The 21,087-nt window shown below is 44.9% G+C and overlaps 1 protein-coding gene and 1 long non-coding RNA gene across 2 annotated transcripts in view; one reads left to right on the top strand and one right to left on the bottom strand.

Annotated features, from left to right (window-relative positions):
* The first annotated feature begins 439 nt into the window (after positions 1 to 439).
* LOC309373876 lies at positions 440 to 8,359 on the top strand. Its single transcript, XR_014170263.1, has 2 exons — positions 440 to 488; positions 8,063 to 8,359. It is a non-coding gene; the product is annotated as an uncharacterized lncRNA (long non-coding RNA).
* Positions 8,360 to 18,025: 9,666 nt separating this feature from the next.
* Positions 18,026 to 21,087, bottom strand: part of F13A1 (coagulation factor XIII A chain) — a 73,392-nt gene continuing 70,330 nt past the window's right edge. Inside the window, exon 15 of the mRNA XM_081918208.1 lies at positions 18,026 to 20,312. Within this exon, the coding sequence (XP_081774334.1) occupies positions 20,165 to 20,312 (148 nt within the window). The 3' untranslated portion in view covers positions 18,026 to 20,164. The remainder of the gene's footprint in view (positions 20,313 to 21,087) is intronic.

Raw genomic sequence — 21,087 nt, 5'->3', positions numbered from 1 at the left:
GGTACCATGCAAATGGATCTCAGTGAATTGCACCTCCTAATCTTCAAGGGCTTAAGGCATGTTCACCTCCTTCCTGAGAGAGTAAAATGTTGAGGAGAGATTTGCTTCAGTGGGGAGTTCGTTCCAAAGTTTTGGAACTGCCACTAAATCTGGCCAGTGCCAAACCTCAGCAAGGTCATGTGTGTGTTGGAGCACAGAGATAAGCAAACAGCCCACTGCATCAACAGTGCTGTCAATCTCACTTTGCAGGAGAAAACTGGAAAAGGATCAAATCAGACCTGATTGATGTGGCAAGTGGCGGCGGTGGGGAGGTCTGGATTGTAGCCACAGCACACGAGATCTGATCCATGTTCCTCCTGTCAAAGCTCAAGCCCAAATTTCTCCCTCCCACGGTTGGTCTGAGGTAGGTTGAGGGAGCCACCTTGGGCAGTGGTCAGTTCCCTGGGAGATCTTGTACACTGTTTTTCAGGAGCCGACATGCAACCCAGGTGAGATAGGCTTCAACAGGGGCAGGGCAGCGACACTGTGGGGCAGGGCGGCACTTTCCTCCTTCAACTCAGGGGGTGAAACAGGACAAACACTGCCCTTGCTCCCCATCTAAAGTGTATATGATGGGAAGGAACTGCCTGTAAGTTTTTTTCCTTCCAAGGCTTAACAGCTTAACTTGCCCACCTAGGTAAAGGTAAAGGGACCCCTGACCATTAGGTCCAGTTGTGACCGCCTCGGGATTGCAGCGCTCATCTCGCTTTATTGGCCGAGGGAGCTGGCGTACAGCTTCCGGGTCATGTGGCCAGCATGACTAAGCTGCTTCTGGCAAACCAGAGCAGCGCATGGAAACGCTATTTACCTTCCCACCGGAACAGTACCTATTTATCTACTTGCACTTTGACGTGCTTTCGAACTGCTAAGTTGGCAGGAGCAGGGACTGAGCAATGGGAGCTCACCCCACTGCGTAGATTTGAACCGCTGACCTTCCGATCGGCAAGTCCTAGGCTCTGTGATTTAACCAACAGCGCCACCCACGTCCGCATGCCCACCTACACATCACTAAAAAAGACCACACCGCTTTGCATGAAATTTGCATATACTAATTCACAACACATCTCACTACAGTAGGGAAGTCTGAGACAAGTCAGCAAACACACTATAAAGCACAACGTGGGAGTCATTTTGGACCCACAGCTGTCCATGGAGGTGCAGGTCAATTTTGCTGTCTACCAGCTCCATTTTGTACACTGGCTGAGACCCTACCTGCCTGCGTATTATCTTGCCAGACAGTGGTTATCTTCTGCTTGGACTACTGGAATGCACTCTGTGTGGGGCTGCCTTTGAAGGTGACTCAGAAACTACAACTAATCCAGAATGTGGCAGCTAGACTGGTGACTGAGAGCAGCCACCGAGACCATATAACACCCGTCCTGAACGGCCTACGCTGGCTTCCGGTATGTTTCCAAGCACAATTCAAAGTGTTGGCGCTGACCTTCTGTTATGCACTGAGCTTCAAGGAGTATCTTCACCCCCATTGCTCACTCCAGACACTAAGGTCCAGCGTCAAAGGCCTTCTGGCAGTTCCCTGACTGCGAGAAGTGAGGTTACAGGGAACCAGGCAGAGGGTCTTCTCGGTAGTGGCACCCACCTTGTGGAATGCCTTCCCATGAGATGTCAAGGAGATAAATAACTATACAACCTTTAGAAGACATCTGAAACATGCATCTGAGACATGCTGGAAGCAGGACCGGATTTAGGTTTGATGAGGCCCTAAGCTACTAAGGTAACAGGGCCCTTTATATGATAGCTGTCAACGTTTTCCTTTTTTTAAGGGAAATTCCCTTATTCTGAAGAGGATTCCTCGCAAGAAAAGGGAAAAGTTGACAGTTATGCTTTATTATGTCCAGCTGTCCTTTGTCAACAACAAATTGTCACTGTTTTTTGTGTTGAATTTATGCTATATGGTAATTTATGGACCTAATAGGTATCTAAAGCCCATTTGCACATAACAAAATATGTATTTTATCAAAGTAATTGTTGAACTGAAATACAATTAAGAAGTATATTAATAGTGAAATACAATTAAGAAGAAGTATATTAATAGTGAAATAATTATTAAGCCCTAACTTAAAATGATTTTTTATTCATAACAAACTTAATAATGCAAACACATTGGCATTTGGCAATAACAAAAGTTCCTTTAGAAACACAATTTTTGGGGCCCCCAAGAGAGTGGGGCCCTAAACTATAGCTTGTTTAGCTTATACATAAATCCGGCACTGGCTGGAAGCCACCCAGAGTGACTGGGGCAACCCATTGAGATGGGCGGCGTGCAAATAAAATAATAATAATAATAATAATAATAATAATAATAATAATAATAATAATAATAAGAAGAAGAAGAAGAAGAAGAAGAAGAAGAAGAAGAAGAAGAAGAAGAAGAAGAGTTTGTTAAGGCCTCTGGGACTTGTAACTCTGTGAGGAGTGAGCTACAGTGCCCATAGTTCTTTGAGGGTGGAAATGTGCCTTGAAGAGTAAAGAAATACTGTTTACGCAGATTGTGTGACTTCTGTGCTTGCTCAGTTTATTCTCTAAATGTTGAAGGGCATCTTCAAAGTCTTGACTGCTCTCCCTTCTGTTGTTTCTTTATGTTAAAAATTGCATCTGGACTGGACAGTCTTTCAAACAGAGGACTATCCTCTGACACACTTCAAAGTGATAACCGTCAGTCCTCTCTAAATGACACATGACTATCCTATAGCAGTTTCAAGGGTGTATGTGAAATTATATTCGATTTAAGGTGGGGAATCAGAAGAGGGGGCAAAGCGTTTGGCCTTCATCCAAATCAGCTTTCCCACAAACACAGCTGCTTTAAAACCAAACAAAGAAAGCCCCTGAAGAGATTTCTCCTCCCACATAACTTCTTCTTTTGTGCCAGGCATTCTGTGTGCCATGAGAATTCAAACTCTGCCCCTGCCGCCCTGCCCTGATCCTGGTCTACATGTGCAGCAGAATAAGGTGGAAGAATCCTGAGGGCGAAATGTGGTTTGTGCCACTTCAGACTGAAGGTGGGGGAGGGACACTTCCCTGCAAGAGGAAAGGTAGCACATCAGGGGATTTTTCTCTACTGTGCTGTTTTTCTCCTTGCAGGGAAATTTTGTCTATATTACAAAGGGAAGCAGGTGGGGTATGTGTGTGTGTTTTAAACACCCCCCTGCAAGAGGAAAGGTAGCACATCAGAGGATAATTTCTCTACTGTGCTGGTTTTCTCCTTGCAAGGAGGTGTTATCTATTTTACATAGGGAAACCAGAAATATAAACCTCCTCCCTGCATGGTGAAGTGGTAAAGTGCATTCTGCCATCTTAGATCAACAGGAACTCGCCTCGCTTCATGTTATATTTCTGATCTTCTCCAAAGAGACCCTGCTATCGCCTGTGCCCAGAGAGCAGGATCAACTATAAATAAAGAACTCACCCATACAGCTGCGAATAAAACATTTTAATTATGTTGTAAAGTGTAATAGGGACATGGGTGGCGCTGTGGGTTAAACCACAGAGCCTAGAACTTGCCGAACAGAAGGTTGGTGGTTTGAATCCCTACGATGGGGTGACCTCCTGTTGTTCGGTCCCAGCTCCTGCCAACCTAGCAGTTCAAAAGCACGTCAAAGTGCAAGCAGATAAATAGGTACCGCTCCGGCGGGAAGGTAAACGGCATTTCTGTGCACTGCTCTGGTTCGCCAGAAGTGGGTTAGTCATGCTGGCCCCATGACCCGGAAGCTGTACACCGGCTCCCTCGGCCTATAAAGCGAGATGAGCGCCGCAACCCCAGAGTTGGTCACAACTGGACCTAATGGTCAGGGGTCCCTTTACCTTTAAAGTGTAATATACAAATGTGACACTAGATGGTGACAGGGAGCTATGCCAAATTCAATATTCTTTTCAAAATGTTTTTTATATGTGTGTGGTTTCCACCAAAATAAAGCAGTCTCTCAGGGCACATCAAATGCAAAGCAGAAAATGAGGGAGATCTAATTCTTCTTCCCACACATATGCTCTACTTTGTTATTTGTTTTGTTTATTCATTGACAGATATGTTTGGAAACTATCTTTGGAAGCTATGTTGGTATAATATCATAAAAGAAAAGAAAAAGTTGGCCCTGCCTTTTAAAAACACACTGTAAATTTTCGCTTCTTTCATTGCAAGCTATTTCACATTTCCTTCACTAATGCTGAAAAGCATAGGAGCCATGTGATCAGTTATGTGGGGCAGGGCTTACCTGGGCCCCCACAATATTTTATTCAAGTTGGCACCCCTGCTGAAAAGGCACCCATATTAAGATTTTTGGGAACTGGCAAACATATTTGAGTGTAACTGATGAGCAGGCAGAATGATTATCTTTTTAAAAGTTTGTTTCATTTTCGCTAAGGGGAGGGGAGGGGGGAAGAGGGACAGAGGCCAAATTCTTCGATATTCTTTAGGCGTCTTGATGATAAACTGCCAAGCTGGGCAAGAGAAACTTTCTGAGTCCGCTCTAACCCAATAGTGTCTGAGCTGAGCTCCTGCAACTTGGAATCAGATTAGCTGTATCAAAGCTACAGTTTAGGCATCCAGTTATTGATTGCAGACAAATCAAAAGCAGAGACGTATTTTCTGGCATTTAGCTGCTTTGGGCCAGTAAATAAGACCTGGCATGAACTTGTTGAGATACTCAGACGTCCTTGGGAATGCAGGTTGGTGCATCAAGGCCTTCAATATGTTCCAGCATTGAAGCTTTTAAAGGATTGTGCTTTGCATTTTGAGCCAGAACTAACAAAGGGGTAGCATGGGAATCCAGAGGACGTCGAAACCATGGGAGGCAAAGGGATTTCTGGCACTAGTTGCTGGCTAGGTTTCAAGGCCACTTTGCACATTACTCAGATGCAAACTTGGGGTTGCCATCAGGGGTGCCACGAGAAAGCTTTATTAACTACAAACTGTCTACCAGTTCCACCTGGTATGCAGGCTGCCTGCCCATGGACTGTCACGGCAGAGTGGTGCATGCTCTAGTTATCTCCCTCTTGGACTACTGCAAGGGCTACCTTTGAAGGTGACCCGGAAACTACAACTAATCCAGAACGCGGCAGCTAGACTGGTGACTGGGGGCGGCCGCTGAGACCACATAACACCGGTCTTGAAAGACCTACATTGGCTATCAGTACATTTCCGAGCACAATTCAAAGTGTTGGTGTTGACCTTTAAAGCCCTCAACGGCCTCGGCCCAGTATACCTGAAGGAGCATCTCCACCCCCATCGTTCTGCCCAGATGCTGAGGTCTAGTGCCGAGGGCCTTCTGGGAGTTCCTTCATTGCGAGAAGCAAAGCTACAGGGAACCAGACAGAGGGCCTTCTCAGTAGTGGCGCCCGCCCTGTGGAACGCCCTCCCATCAGATGTCAAAGAGATAAAAAACTACCTGACATTCAGAAAACATCTGAAGGCAGCCCTGTTCAGGGAAGTTTTTAATGTATGACATATTAGTGTATTTTTGGTCTTTGTGGAAGCTGCCCAGAGTGTCTGGGGAAACCCAGCCAGATGGGCGGGGTACAAATAATAAATTATTATTATTATTACAAACTATGAAATTTGGGATTCCCATGCATGCATATTTGTGGTATGACAAGGTTAAAATTCATAAGGCCTTCAAGAACCATGTTGTCAGAAAAGCAGTGTTCAATGTCTGGATAAAATATAAAGACTTACTGGAAAATAAGACCCCAAGGTGGCTATCACCAATGGAAGCGAAGGCCCCGAAAAGACTCAATATGGAGGCAAAATGGCCGAAATATTGGGAAATAATAGAAAAAGATGGAGATAACTGGAGATTGCAGAGTATGGAAAAAATAAAAGACAAAGTGCGAGATTGGTTACATTATGCTCAGATTAAAGAAGTCTTTAAATTAGACAAAAAGATAGGATTCCAGGTGGAAAAATCAAAGTTAGAAACAGAACTGTTAGAACCCAGTTCTAAGGTACTTTCAAGAATGTATAACTTGCTGCTAAAATGGAACACGCAAGATGAAACGGTCAAATCAGCTATGATAAAATGGGCACAGGATATAGGGTATAATATTATGTTTGCTGGCTGGGAAAGGTTATGGACCACTGGCCTGAGGTTCACGGCATGTAATGCTTTGAAAGAAAATGTTATGAAAATGATATATAGGTGGTACATGACCCCAGTCAAGCTTGCAAAAATATACCATTTGTCTGATAATAAATGTTGGAAGTGTAAAGAAGCTGAAGGAACATTCTTTCACCTCTGGTGGACTTGCCCTAGAGTGAAGGCTTTCTGGGAAATGATATATAATGAGCTGAAAAAGGTATTTAAGTATACCTTCCCTAAGAAACCAGAGGCCTTTCTTTTAGGCATTGTCGGCCAGAAGGTGTTAAAGAAAGACCGAATTTTTTTTATGTATGCAACAACAGCAGCAAGGATACTCATGGCTAAACACTGGAAAACCCAAGATTTGCCCACACTGGAAGAATGGCAGATGCAACTGATGGACTATATGGAGCTGGCGGAAATGACTGGCAGAATCCGAGACCTGGGAGAAGAAGTCGTGGAGGAGGATTGGAAGAAATTTAAGGACTACTTACAAAAACATTGTATGAATGTTAAGAAAGATGTAAGATTAGCAACGAAACGGCACCAACAAATTAGTTAAAAGGAATATGAAGATAAATGTAATTAAAGAAATGACAAATTTTGGATAAATACTATGTTAAAACTAAGTTTATAAAAGTCGGGAAGTAAGTTATCTAAAATTGGGGATATAATATTGGAAAATTATATTATAAGAATTGAAATAAGGTAATAAATTGCTGGGTAAAGTTCGAGATTTTGGAATGCAGGAACGAGAGTCGTGAGGAAGTCCAAAGAGGTGAATGAAATGTGGATATTGAAAAATTATTTGTTATTTCATATGCTTTCTTATTGTTTAAACAAAAACTCTTAATAAATATTATTATAAAAAAAAAGAAATTTGGGATTCCCTCCAAACTGGTGCCAAAGTTTTGCACTTGTTTTGTACCATTTTCTACAAAATGAGTTGTTCTGCAAACCTCATGTTTTGTACCCTCCCCCAAAACGGAGTAATTGATACTCAAACCCGGGGTCACAGGTATCCTGCCCCCAAACCCCCCAACATTGTCCAATTCACTCCAAACCTGTGCCAAACATTATGCAATAGTTTTGTACTGCAAACCCCACATTCTGTATCACCTCCCCAACAGAGTGATTGATGCTCAAAATGTGGGGTTTTGCAGTGCAAAAGTGCGGCTTGAATCAGACAGTGTTGGATTTTGGGGTGTTAGCTACAAAACCTGGTATGATGGTGATATTATTCAGTTTGCAGGGTGCAAAACAGGTCATTCGCGGTACAAAATGGGTACGGAACTTGGGAGGGGATCCCAAATTTCGTGGTTCGTGGTTAATAAAGCTCTGCAAGAACCTGGAGCCAATCTCAGCTCCCTGATAGCACCTCATCCTGCAGTGCTGCTAAGTGGGTGCAGACCTAATTGGCCCTTTGGAGCGGGACTGGGGAACCACAGACACAGGGGCCAAATGTGGGTCCCTTTAGGCCCCTCAGGACTCATTCTAGGCCACATCCCCTCTGCAAGACACACTCCTCGGTGTGTGTGTGTGTGTGTGTGTGTGTCCAAGCCTCTGGATTTTGCACAGCCAGAGTGTAGCCTCATGTACAGAGGTCTTCCACATTGACAAATACTTGATCCATCAAAGTAGCAATGCCAAGACTAGGAAGACTTTCATTCTAGCAATGAAATACAGTACTGTTCCTTCTCTAGAAATGCTCATTATATCACAATGTGTCATTAGCAGAAATCCTACATCTTGGGAGGAGGTATAGGATTGTGATGATAATCTCACGGCAATACCAAGTCCTAAACGGCAAGTTTTTGGCATTTTTTTTTCTTTAAAAAACAAATAAATTAGAAAGAGTTGTTTTTTGTTTAGATGTTTCACCTTTTCGTTCCCTAGCCACCTTCTCAGGTTCAATTTTCATTTGTCCCCCTTAGGGCTTTTTCAAGCATGGCTAAGAAAGGAAAGAAGAGAAGAAGAGCAGAAATACAAGATCATTGACATTTGTGAAAAATGCAACTGCTACGTAAAGGAGGAAAGGCAAGCTCAGTGCTTTGACTCAGCAGAGCATCTCTTGCAAAATAAGATGAATGGAAGGGGAGAGGCGAGAGCACTGTAGAGCCACGGATGACTTGGAAAAAGGGAAAAGAGGAGAGAGGCAGGTTTATCCTTCACGTGAGCCAAGGACGTTTAAAAGCAATCTGGCTTTTTCAGCCAGAGGTGCAGAACTGAAATCGCTTTTACATTTCTATTCGTTCAAAACAACAGAATGTTCACTATCCATTTCATTGCTCTCCACCCCTCTTGCTCTGGGTGCGAATGGAGGGGGCGGGGAGTTGGTCCTCTTTGCATTATAATGCGAACCTACACTTTTCTGAATTTTGCAGTGTCAGCCTACAACCAAAAAATGTGTTCCACAAGCAGGCATATTAGGGAAAAGTGGGCATTAGGACACAAATGTTAGTGAAAGCAACAGACAAAATGCATCACACTTGGAAAAATGTGCTTGCAAAAAATGCCTAGTAGGAGAAATGCGCACTAAAACTGATGAATTCAAAGTAATGTAGAAAGGTGTGAAGCTGAAGTTAAGATTGGAAAAAATGAGAAAGGGAGTGAAACCAACAGAAACCTCTTCACCCATCCACATTTGGAAGGTGCATGAGGCCCACACCCTTACTGAAACTGGTTCGAGGCCTAGATGGGTGACCAGGTTGGAGCCTTGGAATCAATGAAAGAAGAAAAGCAGGATGCAAATGTAAGTGGGCGGGGGCTAAAAATTAAATAGGTCTGCACTACGTCTTGGTTTCCCCCTCATATTCTCATTTCCCAGCCTACATCATCCCAGTGTGGTGTAGTGGTTAAGAGCGGTAGACTCGTAATCTGGGGAACCGGGTTCGATTCCCCGCTCCTCCACATGCAGCTGCTGGGTGACCTTGGCTAGTCACACTTCCCTGAAGTCTCTCAGCCCCACTCACCTCATGGAGTGTTTGTTGTGGGGGAGGGAGGGAAAGGAGAATGGTAGCCGCTTTGAGACTCCTTCGGGTAGTGATAAAGCGGGATATCAAATCCAAATCCAAACTCTATTCCTCTCCAAATGCAATCTAGGAGTGCAATCTAGGAGTGCAATATTATACAAATCTTTTTTTTTTTTGTTGGCCTCCATCTGTCTTGAGAGACAATAGAGTGTGCCTGGGGCGGGGGCCGTGGTGAAGTCAAGCCTCTATGTCAGCAGTACCGAAGTGACCTCCCCAGGGTGCAAGCCTGGGTCGTGTGTATGGAGGTCCTGGGCTGCCCAGACAACAAGACCCACCCCCCTCAACCTCACCAATGTGGTACAAAGGAGAGCCAAGCAATACGTCTGAACACCCCCCCACACACACACTTGACCGCAGGAGTTGACAGAAGGAGGCGTACAAGGTGCCACCCAGCCATCTTAGGACTCCAGTCCAGATTTGTGTAGGGTTTACTCCTTAGTTTTTCTTCTCCTGAAGATATCCCACATGGCAACAGAGGTTGAGAACCAGAGTTTTCCTTCTCCTAGATGGGCTAGCTTCCCAGGTGGACGAGCCCCATCTGCCGCTCACTTCCCTCTACAAGACATACAGAAACCACCTTCTTCACAGTTGGACCCACTATTTGGTCTCATCTGCTGAATCCACCAGAGCCTGCCTTTGCATGCAGGGGAAGTCCCTAACACGCCGAGAGTTTGAGACCCACACCTGGTTTAGCTGGTTTACTCAGAAGTAAATACATAGAGTTTAGTGGGCCATTCCCCCAGGTAAGCTAGTGCAGGATTGCCACTTATACCTGCAGTCCTATATAGTATACACACTTACCTGTGGATTGTGGTCCATGAACACTTAAGCCATAATAAATTTTGTTTATTGGTTGTTCCTTCTGAATTTTAACTCTGATGTATGTTTGGGCTTGCTCATATATCTCTCTGGGCAGACTTGCATGGGCTATTTCTAAGCTGGTCTGGGATGAAAGGAACAGGTTTTTGAGAGCAGGGCTGCTAAATATGCATTTGGGGCAGCAGGCACAGTAGCTTTGCAAGAGCACAAAGGAAACCAAGGATTGGTCCGCCCTTGCATGTGGCATTTGCGTTCTGCAAGAGCAGCCTGTGATTTCCTGCATGCTATTATGCTTAAGCCACATGAGTTCAGAAGCTCCCTCATTAAGGTCCATCCAATTTTCTGTTCTATATATATAGCTGCATCTCCCTGTATTGGCAGCTATGTCTGTGAAACCAGCCAAGGGACAGAGAACGAAAAATGCAACGTTTTAAATTGCCGCACACTCTCAGTGCTTGAATTTTAGAAGGAAAGGTACGGGCGGCTCTTGATGCAACCCACAAGCCCTAACCCGTCACTCTGCCCAATTCTAATTGAGCCTTGCCCACCTCAGTAGCCTTCTGAAAACTACAGCTATGGGGCACAACACAAAAGATAAGTGGGAGCAGCCCCCACCTGGTAATCTGAGCACTGCGCAGAAGAGACATAAATGAATTGTGTCCCAGCTCAGCTGTGACACCTCGAGCCCTGTCCAATTAAACAAGATTAGCTGTAACCCAAAGAGGGGGTAGAGTTGGGTTTTGCCGTCAGCTGTTTGCAGGGCACACGCCAGCAGAACTAGTTTATCCAGCAACAGGGTTTACAACAAGGAGTGAAGACCTCCTGCAATCAGCATTTCCTGATCGCCTACAAAATGAGGTTTCCTGTGCACAGCCTGGCCTGTTAGCTACTGTCATTTGACCAGAGACTCTTTAGCCCCATCTAGAGGCAAGAGGCCAAGGAAGCATCTCTGCAGTCACCTGGTGTGACCTATATATGCCGATATCAAGCTCCCCACCTGACTCCCATCTCAGAACCAAGGGCCCTTGCAGACACAAACTCTGTCCATGCTTTTAAAAAACAAAAGACCTTCTCTGTATTTATTGATCTTGTAGCACAGAGGACCAGGGACATCTTTATCAGCTGAAAGGGAATCAACATTTTCTAGAAACAAGTGCAAAAAATATCCCTTAAGTGTTTTTGAGCATTACAGAAGTTTCAGGATCCTTTGCAATAATGGGAACTTTGATTTGCAAGCAAATAAGCAATCCTGTCAGTTAACAAACACCAGGGTCTCATCCTAACCCTCTTAAGGACTCTTGGTTTCAAGTAACCTGCAATGAGGTGATTAGGATTGCAATGTTAGGGGCATGGTTGTTTTGCTACATAATTTGTAATATAAAAGTCAGGCTCAGTGAAACTGCCTTAGCTCACTTAGGATCGTAAAAAGCTGCCTCATACCAGGTCACGTGATTTGACCACCTAGCCCAGGGGTCAGCAACCTTTTTCAGCCACGGGCTGGTCCACCGTCCCTCAGACCATGTGGTGGGCTGGACTATATTTTTTTTGGGGGGGGGGGAGATGAACAAATTCCTATGACCCACAAATACAGTGGTACCTTACATATGCTTCAGGTTACAGACTCCGCTAACCCAGAAATAGTACTTCGGGTTAAGAACTTTGCTTCAGGATGAGAACAGAAATTGTGCGGCAGCGGCACAGCAGCAGTGGGAGGCCCCATTAGTTAAAGTGGTACTTCAGGTTAAGAACAGTTTCAGGTTAAGAACGGACTACCGGAACAAATTAAGTGCGTAACCAGAGGTACCACTGTAACCCAGAGAAGCATTTTAAATAAAAGCACACATTCTACTCATGTAGAAGCACGCTGATTCCCAGACCATCCGCAGGCCGGTTTGAGAAGGCCATTGGGCCGCATCTGGCCCCCGGGCCTTAGGTTGCCTACCCCTGACCTAGCCTAATCTTATCTCTTCTGACTGGCAGCTGCTCTCCTCCAAGTAAAGGTCTTTCCCATCACCTGCTGCTTGATCCTCTTCTAATTCTGAAATGCCAGGGATCAAACTTGGGGCATTCTGCATGCAAAGCATGCCCCTCTATAGAAACGTTGATCCAAATTCTTTGTGCACACCCTCTATGGCACTGGGTTTGAGACTTCCTGACTACCCCAGGGAATAAGAATCAGGCTGCATCCTTTTCTTGCATCTCTGAACAGCTGGGTATCACAGTCCAGATGCCCTGTGCAAGTTGCCATACACCAGCCTCCCCCAGCCCAGTGCCCAGCCAGGATGGCCAATAGGCAAGTGTGATAGGAGCTATAGTCCAAAATACTAGGAGAACATCTCCTAGTGTGCCAGTGTGGTGTAGTGGTTAAGAGAGGTGGACTCGTAATCTGGTGAACCGGGTTTGATTCCCCGCTCCTCCTCATGCAGCTGCTGGGTGACCTTGGGCTAGTCACACTTCCTTGAAGTCTCTCAGGCTCACTCACCTCACAGAGTGTTTGTTGTGGGGGGGGGAAGGGAAAGGAGAATGTTAGCCGCTTTGAGACTCCTTCGGGTAGTGATAAAGCGGGATAGCAAATCCAAACTCCAAACTCTTCTTCTTTCTAGCTCAGTCTTTTCTTTGCAGGTGTTCTGCAGAGTTTCAGATAGGAGTTCTACCTCATACCCAACTTGTGATCTTTTGCATGGGAGCCATGTGTTCTTCCACTCAGGCACAGCCCTTCCCTTAACAACTGGAGAGCAAGTAGAAGCTCACTCCTCTCAGTTCAGAAAGCAGTAGGCCTGGCTGATGTATGATATCTGCCCAAACCATGCAGGTGGGGAAGTTGCTTAGTGCAATGGGCTCCCAAGCCATAAAAGGAATTTCAAAGGATGGCCTGACTCTGAGATGGGGATGGGGCAGATATGTGATTCAGTTCACATTTAAAAGTGAACCTTTCTGACTTGTGCTTTCGAAAGTGTTACTTGAACCAAAACACTGCCAACTTTTGAAATATATACTTCTCTGCATTGCGTAGTGCATTTCTTCAGTCAAGTAATGCTTAAAGGTAAATGGACCCCTGCCCATTAGGTCCAGTCGTGATCGACTTTGGGGTTGCGGCACTCATCTCGCTTTATTGGCCAAGGGAGCCGGAGTACAGCTTCCGGGTCATGTGGCCAGCAGGACTAAGCCACTTCTGGCGAACCAGAGCAGCGCACGGTAATGCCGTTTACCTTCCCCGCCGGAGCGGGACCTATTGATCTACTTTGACATGCTTTCGGACTGCTAGGTTGGCAGGAGCAGGGACCAAGCAACGGGAGCTCACCCCGTTGCGGAGAGTCGAACCGCTGACCTTCTGATCGGCAAGTCCTAGGCTCTGTGGTTTAACCCACAGCACCACCCACGTCCCTTCAAGTAATGCTTACAAAGATACATATTTTGGTGAAAGTAGCACACAAAAATGCATTGTATCAGGGGAAGTTAGTTGCTTTGCAACAATTAGTTTTGCCTGTTGGGTCTGTCACTTCCTTTTTGTTCTGTAACTTGGCTATTATTTGATTGCTTAGCTGCCTCAAGCCTAGGATAAGCCACCTTAGAATAACAAGGTGTTTCTGTCAAGGAGATGATTTTCATATAGAGGAAACCCTTGTGTGCGAAGAGGTCAAAAGACATGCCAAACTATGATATTCATCTAATAAAAAATGCTTCTCAACACAGCATCATTTTGCACACGCAATTAGGGAGATTAGAGAGGAAGGGAAGAACAATTATACAAAGCAAGTGTTTTCTATAGAAGTCCGGGATAATTGGCTGCAGAGTGAACATTTCAGAACAAACACACTGCCTTCCTTTGGCTCCAGAGCTCCTGCGCAGGAGAAGATTGCCTGTGTGCTTTGGTAGGTCAGTAAGAACTGAGCTCATTAGACTAAGCTTTTCCTTTTCCTGTAAGTTTCACATAAAATCACCTAATGCAAAACCCTTCCTTTGTGAAAATCAATGGCATCCCCTCTGCGACTTTGAGGAGAGCTCCAGTGCAAAGGGTCAGGATGGGAAGATATCAGAGGAGTCAAATTGGCTCTGTGGCCAATGTGAAACGTTCTGTGACTGAGGTAATTGTGTAATTGGGACTGGATTCCATAGCTTCCATCGGTCTCTTGTGCACTCGTGACATATCAAAGGCAAAACAATCACAGACCTTTCCTAGCACTTAATTAAAAAAATAATAATTTCCTCCTAGGAAATTGCATTCCAGCTCATGGGCGGTATTTAATTTTTACTCAGAGTAGACCCTTTGAAATTAATGTACCTAATTTATCCATGTTCATTAATTTCAGTGGGTCTTCCCTGAGTAAAACTTGGTTGAATACCACCCGATGCTTCCATTTTAACTGAATTACCTGTGTGGACCAGGAACACCACAGCACTGATGTGAAATAGCCCCTTTCCCCCTTTAAGTGCTTCAATAAGACTGGATGTTACATGAGGCCCTCTGTCTCTCTTCCTCCTCTCCCTGTTAAAGTGTAGTAAAGAGAAATATGTGGTGAGGACTTACTGTGCTCTTATTTTCAGCACACACACACACACACACCCCGAGCATAAACCAACGAAGTGGAGGAGGCGGGGGATTTCAGAGATGACATCGCATCACATGTTTTGATTTGCTGTGAGGAGGAGTAGATGGAGAGCTGCTGATTTCAATGACATCAGCATAGTTCTCCAAATTCTAGATGCAGCCGAAGGCTGTAGCTGCACACACGTACTAGGGAATACACCCATTGGACTCAGTGGGATTTATTTCTCAGCAAATTGCTTCAGGTTGCATTGCATGCCGTGTCCCAGACTGTAGGTCTGGGAGGAAGATACAGATGCAAAGGACAAAGAGCAAGAATCACGTTGGAAAATGTGCAGTTTTGCTGCTTGAGAATCTCTGTTGTGAGGTTTGTATGTACATCAGCAATCTGTGTTGTGGGAGCACTTAGAAAGGTCTGGCATCAGCTTATACATGTAGAGGGCCAGTGTTCTGCATTAACCAGACTTGGTTGGCATTTGCATTATGCTATGGATGCTTAAACTCCGCAACATAAAGCAGGCATCTGTTCCACAGCAAAACGTATCATTTTATAGTGGATGCAGTGTGGAGCAAGAATACTGTTTCCCATTCGAGATTTGCATTTGGCTAGACAATTGAACACCCACCTTAAATGTCTCAACAGCAACTATCCACAATGGCTACCTTCTCTCTACACTGGGTGCCTCTGGGTCCCAGTTACCACGGGAGGGGAGAGTGTTGTTGCACTCAGATCCTGCTTGCGGGCACCTGACTGGCCAATGGGAGAAATAGGAGGCTGATTAGATGGGCCAGGGGTTGGATCCAGCAGGCTCTCCTTATGTTCTTTTGCCATCAAACTACGATGCAGAATATTCAAAGCAAAGCAATATGAGTGTGTAATGGTGACTTATATTCAGCTGTTTGCAGGTGGGTGGGTGGGTGGGTGGTAGGTGTTGTTCCATAGTTTCCCCCCTAAATGTTTTTTTGGTATTTCTCCAAATCTTGATGCTTCTGCACCCCTGCTGATACCTCCCTCTTGTGCATGGGCGGTGCTCTTTTGGCTACATAAGGATAACGGAGTTGGCTATGTAATATTATTGATACTGGTACATAATCATGGCCTGGTTCCAGCTTGTCACCAATGCTGTAAGAGCTCATGTGGTGGAGGAAAAGGCACCCCATGCAGTGAAGTTGTGTTATGTTTACTCCTTGTTGATTTCTACCCTCTTCCTTTTTTTTCCTTCTTTTTTTTTGAGAAGGAAGTCTATTAATTGGCGTTTCTTTGCAATGTGCATGCTTACCCAGCCCTGCACCACAGGAAAACTCTGTTCCAACAGATGACAGCTGAGAACATAAGCATCCTATCTCCCACTGCTTCTCCACATCAAACTGCCCCTTCCCAAAGTTGGGATTGTTGCCTCCTGCAGTTTGGTCAGACTCATGCTGGTAGCTTCGAGAACACTGTCCAACCATCTCATCCTCTGTCGTCCCCTTCTCCTTGTGCCCTCCATCTTTCCCAACATCAGGGTCTTTTCCAGGGAGTCTTCTCTTCTCATGAGGTGGCCAAAGTATTGGAGTCTCAGCTTCACAATCTGTCCTTCCGGGGAGCACCCAGGGCTGATTTCCTTCAGAATGGATAGGTTTGATCTTCTTGCAGTCCATGGGACTCTCAAGAGTCTCCTCCAGCACCATAATTCAAAAGCATCCATTCTTCGGCGATCAACCTTCTTGATGGTCCAGCTCTCACTTCCATGCATCACTACTGGGAAAACCATAGCTTTAACTATACGGACCTTTGTTGGCAAGGTGATGTCTCTGCTTTTTAAGATGCTGTCTAGGTTTGTCATTGCTTTTCTCCCAAGAAGCAGGCGTCTTTTAATTTCGTGGCTGCTGGGATTAATATGCAGTAAAGCCCTAAGTCATGTGACAATCATGCAGCTGTTTCTCTAATCATACCAACATCTGCCTGTCTGCCTTGTCCCTCTCAAAGTAGCTCATAGAGGTGTGGGAACCTGTGGCCCTCCAGATGTTGATCTCAAACTCCCATCAGCCTCAGCTAACAGGGCCATTGAACAGGGATGATGGGAGTTGGAGCCCACCATCTGGAGGGCCAGATGTGCCCCATTATACAGGACTCCCAGGGGTCTCTCCTTCGGGTATTGGTTAGACCTATAGATGCTTACTTTCAGGTACAGAAGGGTATCAAGTGCACTGGTGGGTCTTTGGCCCCATAGGCTATTGGTGAAAAAGCAGAATCATTCAGTGTTTGGCTATGGCTTCCCCAATTTTTAAAGGTCAGTAGTACAATTTTGCTGATTGGCAAAACAAAGGATGCCAAAATACTTTTAAAACAGGCTTCCTCAACCTCAGCCCTCCAGATGTTTTGAGACTACAATTCCCATCATCCCTGACCACTGGTCCTGCTAGCTAGGGATCATGGGAGTTGTAAGCCAAAAACATCTGGAGGGCTGTGGTTGAGGAAGTCTGTTTTAAAATGTTAGCTGCAAGTCCTTTCCCACTTTGCAGAAACTTGGTATCCAAGCGATAGGAAAGCAATCACCCAGTGATCTCTGTGGTGTAAAATATATTTACTGAGAAGTAAAATATATGACATTTTTTTGATGCACAGTCTCAGAGTTTATTCTCAGAAAGAATGTGCAGAAGTAAGAGGAGTGCTCTGTTACCAACAAGAAACAAGGTTCAAGTCTCCGTGGATTTGAATTCTGGAAAAGGATGAGCAGGCAAACCAGATTGAGCCTAGACAATCATTAATCTAATGGTTGAGGGTGAAACATCTGAACATTTTCTCCTCCAAAGCTGGTAGGTCCATATTCTTATTGCCTTATATATATGTACATGCATACATGCATATTTTCCCCCTTCCCTGTCTTCAATTTAAGTGCCAGGCAAAACTAATACAGCTTTAATACACTATGCAGTAAACGCACACCTAATTTAAAATAATTAGATAATAAAAGCTGGGGATTTTAACTGAAAAGCATAAAAATGTTAGTGCTGAAATCTGCACTCTGCTCCTACGGAATAGATAGAACATTTGGCATTCTATCCATAAGAATACTAACTTCAAATATATGCCCAGCTGCTTTTACCTTCTTCTAAATATTGCATCCAGGCAGTTTCTTAACAGGGAAATATGTGAAGACATTTTGTTGAAACTGGAAGATGGAAGACACAACCCTTTTAGAATATTACAACATAAAACAATGAAATCTCATTGCAGTTGTAAAAGGAGGAGGGGAAGCATCTGTAGGAGTGAAATTTGAGCAACCCAGAACAAAAGGCTTTACAAATTACCATAACCTTTGAAACAAACATGATTGTCAGACGGGGACCTCTGTGACCTTGCTTGTCACTCAGTGTGGTTTTGAGCACACTATGTGAACCTTGAGGAAAACATCGCTGTGCATCAATCCTGAAGTTGTCATATTGTACCTCGCTTGTAGGGGTTGCAAGGAAAAAGTCAGGCAGGAATCTGTACAACATAGGAGAGATGCACCCAGGAAAATTCATTCTTTTATTGCATACATTTTGGCTGATAAACTGGAAGGAATGTGAGCTTTTGAGCCTCAGAAGGCTGTCCTTCAGACAAATGGAAAGCAGGTGATGCAGCTCATTATAGTAACATGAATCAGAGCTTCTAAGCAAATGCAGTTCATCAACAGCACACATTTTAGTTAGATAATATTTCAGGAAAGAGACTCATGGCGCATCAAAGATCTGTCTGACGTAGCTTAATAACAACTTCAATCTTATCTTCTAACTCATTGGAGCAGCAGCTTGCAGGATTGAATACGAAGGTCTCAGGGCACCCATACAATGTTTTAATTCAACCCCAGACTCTCTGTCAATGCAGTCATATATGTTGGCCCATGGAATGGCAGCCGTGTTAGGGACAGGAGGATGGCCGAAGTGGTCATTGCAACAGAATATCCTGGCAGGCCAGCATAAGGGATGCATATTTCAGCTCTGATCTGCTACACTCCATCTTTTCTCAAAGTGGCTATCTAGAAAAACTATGGTCTGGTGAGGTGTTAAAGCATTTGCATGACAGGTCACATGACTCCCCTGACCCCACTCCTTTCAGTTTGTGATGTCCTTACACTGACCACCATTTTCAAAATGTTCAGAGGAAACGTATTGGACATGAAGGTGCCAAGAAGTGTTTGAAATTTGTTTGTGGCATCAACTCCAAATTTGAGCTCAGACAAGCTTGTTCCGGGACAGTATCTACTTAGGCCATTTTATTACTCTTGGCAGAATTTTTAAAAATATAAAATATCAAGCCTTAATTAAAATTAAAGTTCAAAGTACCCCAGAGACTGGAACCTCTTAAAATTGTCCTGGCTTTAATGTAAGAGGCCATAATTACATAGGAACAAGCAGGAAGAATATGGCCTACAGCTTCATTGGCCTAAATTAATCTAATCTTGAATAATTTTCTGCACTTTGAAATACATTTTTCGTGGGTGGAGATCAGGGGTGCTGGATCCTGGGGACTGTGCCCTTTTGGCCCCCCCTATATTTTGGGGGTAGGGGGTCAGCCCTCCCCCATCCCAAAAGTGCAGTGGCTCCAGTGGCCGTCTCCTTCTCCTCCTCCTCCTCCTGCCGTGGGTCGAAGCAGCCTGCCCCTGGTGGCGGCACCAAGGAGGTGGCGCCCCCGCCCATTGAGCCATGTGGCCACTGCATTTGGCTCCGCCCCATCTCCTCCTGATGTCCTGATGACACGTGCATGATATTGACCCCCCAATCACCCTCACAAGCTGACACCTCTGGTGGCAATGTTTAGTTACCTTCCATCACTGGATATATATACAGTGGTACCTCTGGTTACGTACTTAATTCGTTCTGGAGGTCCGTACTTAACCTGAAACAGTTCCTAACCTGAAGCACCACTTTAGCTAATGGGGCCTCCTGCTGCTGCCGTGCTGCCAGAGCACGATTTCTGTTCTCATCCTGAAGCAAAGCTCTTAACCCAAGGTACTATTTCTGGGTTAGCGGAGTCTGTAACCTGAAGCATCTGTAACCCGAGGTACCACTGTATAGGCAATTCAGTGCCAGATCTGGGCATAAAAGAACAGTGTGCATGAAGCTAGGACAGGTACAATTGTAGTATAGTGGCTAGAGAGTTGGAATAGAATGCAGGAGGCCTTTTAATAGGCTAGCCCATGAAGCTCACCTTGGCCCATCATGACCCCTCAGTCTAACCTAAATAAAATGGGGAGGGGGCATAATTCCAACCCTGAACTCTTTGGAGTACCAGCAGGATGCAAATGAAATTTACCACCACATTTCTCGCCTGAAAAGCGAGAGGTGTGCACCTATTTTGCTATTGTGCTGCTCTTTTCCATCTTAAGTTATGTTGGCGCAAGATAATTTCTCAATGCATGTTGTTTAAAAGTCTGGGTGTTTAAAGAGTGTGGTTTCAGGGTTCTTGTAGGATAGCTTTTCAAAAGGAAGCTGCAAAATAAGAGTAACTATCCAAGTAGCCACACACAATGTATACCTACAAGATTTGGATTATGAATTAATTCAGATTAGGGTAAATACTTCTACTTAATGTTTCCTGGTAATTAAATTTCTGAAATACAATGTGTGGGGTGGGGGGTTTGTAGGGACTAAAAGAAGAAGGAGAAAGCCTTTCACACAGCACTTTCAATATTAACATCCAGCTCGCCATAGACATGTCGGAGAGCATCGCAATTCAAACTTGCAATCAGCTTTCGGGGGCCGGACTGCTTTGGAACACATTTTTCTTCCCAGGTCAAGGTTGAATTCCTTGGAACTTCTCTGCAGCGAGAAAGAATAGTGTAAACATGGTGGTAGATGGGCCATAAATCTGAACTGTAATACATGAGTAGGTAACTTGGTGATAGAAAAGATAACCTATGTTTTAAAGAAATGACCTATCCCAAGAGGGGGGGTTGCCCTAAAGGGGGGGGAATACATCAGAACACCCCTAGAGAATTCACAGCTGTAATTCAGAGGCGAAGTGGACAACCCAAAGCAGAAGAGAATTGTTTAAAGTTAACTGAGAGGCAGTGTTGACACCAGGGTTCAGCCATCAAGCTTGTAGGGTAATTTTGGGTCAGTCACTGTCACCTAGCCAAACCTACCTCTCAGGGTTGTTTTGTGGATAAATGAAGATGGGGCAAATCCATTCCTTGAAGAAGAGTGTGCTGTCTCTTATATCACTTAATTATAAGCAATTCTGAAAAGGTATTCTCTCTAACATTGACTTTGTGCTTTGGGAGGGGGGGAGGTAAAGGTAAAGGTATCCCTGACCATTAGGTCCAGTCGTGGCCGACTCTGGAGTTGTGCGCTCATCTCGCTTTATTGGCCGAGGGAGCCGGTGTACAGCTTCTGGGTCATGTGGCCAGCATGACTAAGCCGCGTCTGGAGAACCAGAGCAGCGCATGGAAACACCGTTTACCTTCCCGCCGGAGCAGGACCTATTTCGAACTGCTAGGTTGGCAGGAGCTGGGACCGAGGAATGGGAGCTCACCCTGTTGCAGGAATTCGAACCGCAGACCTTCTGATCAGCAAGCCCTAGGCTCTGTGGTTT

The sequence above is a fragment of the Podarcis melisellensis genome (assembly GCF_964234715.1).
Source record: "Podarcis melisellensis genome assembly, chromosome: 7".
NCBI classification, from domain to species: domain Eukaryota; kingdom Metazoa; phylum Chordata; class Lepidosauria; order Squamata; family Lacertidae; genus Podarcis; species Podarcis melisellensis.
This window is presented reverse-complemented; position numbering and strand designations above follow the sequence as displayed.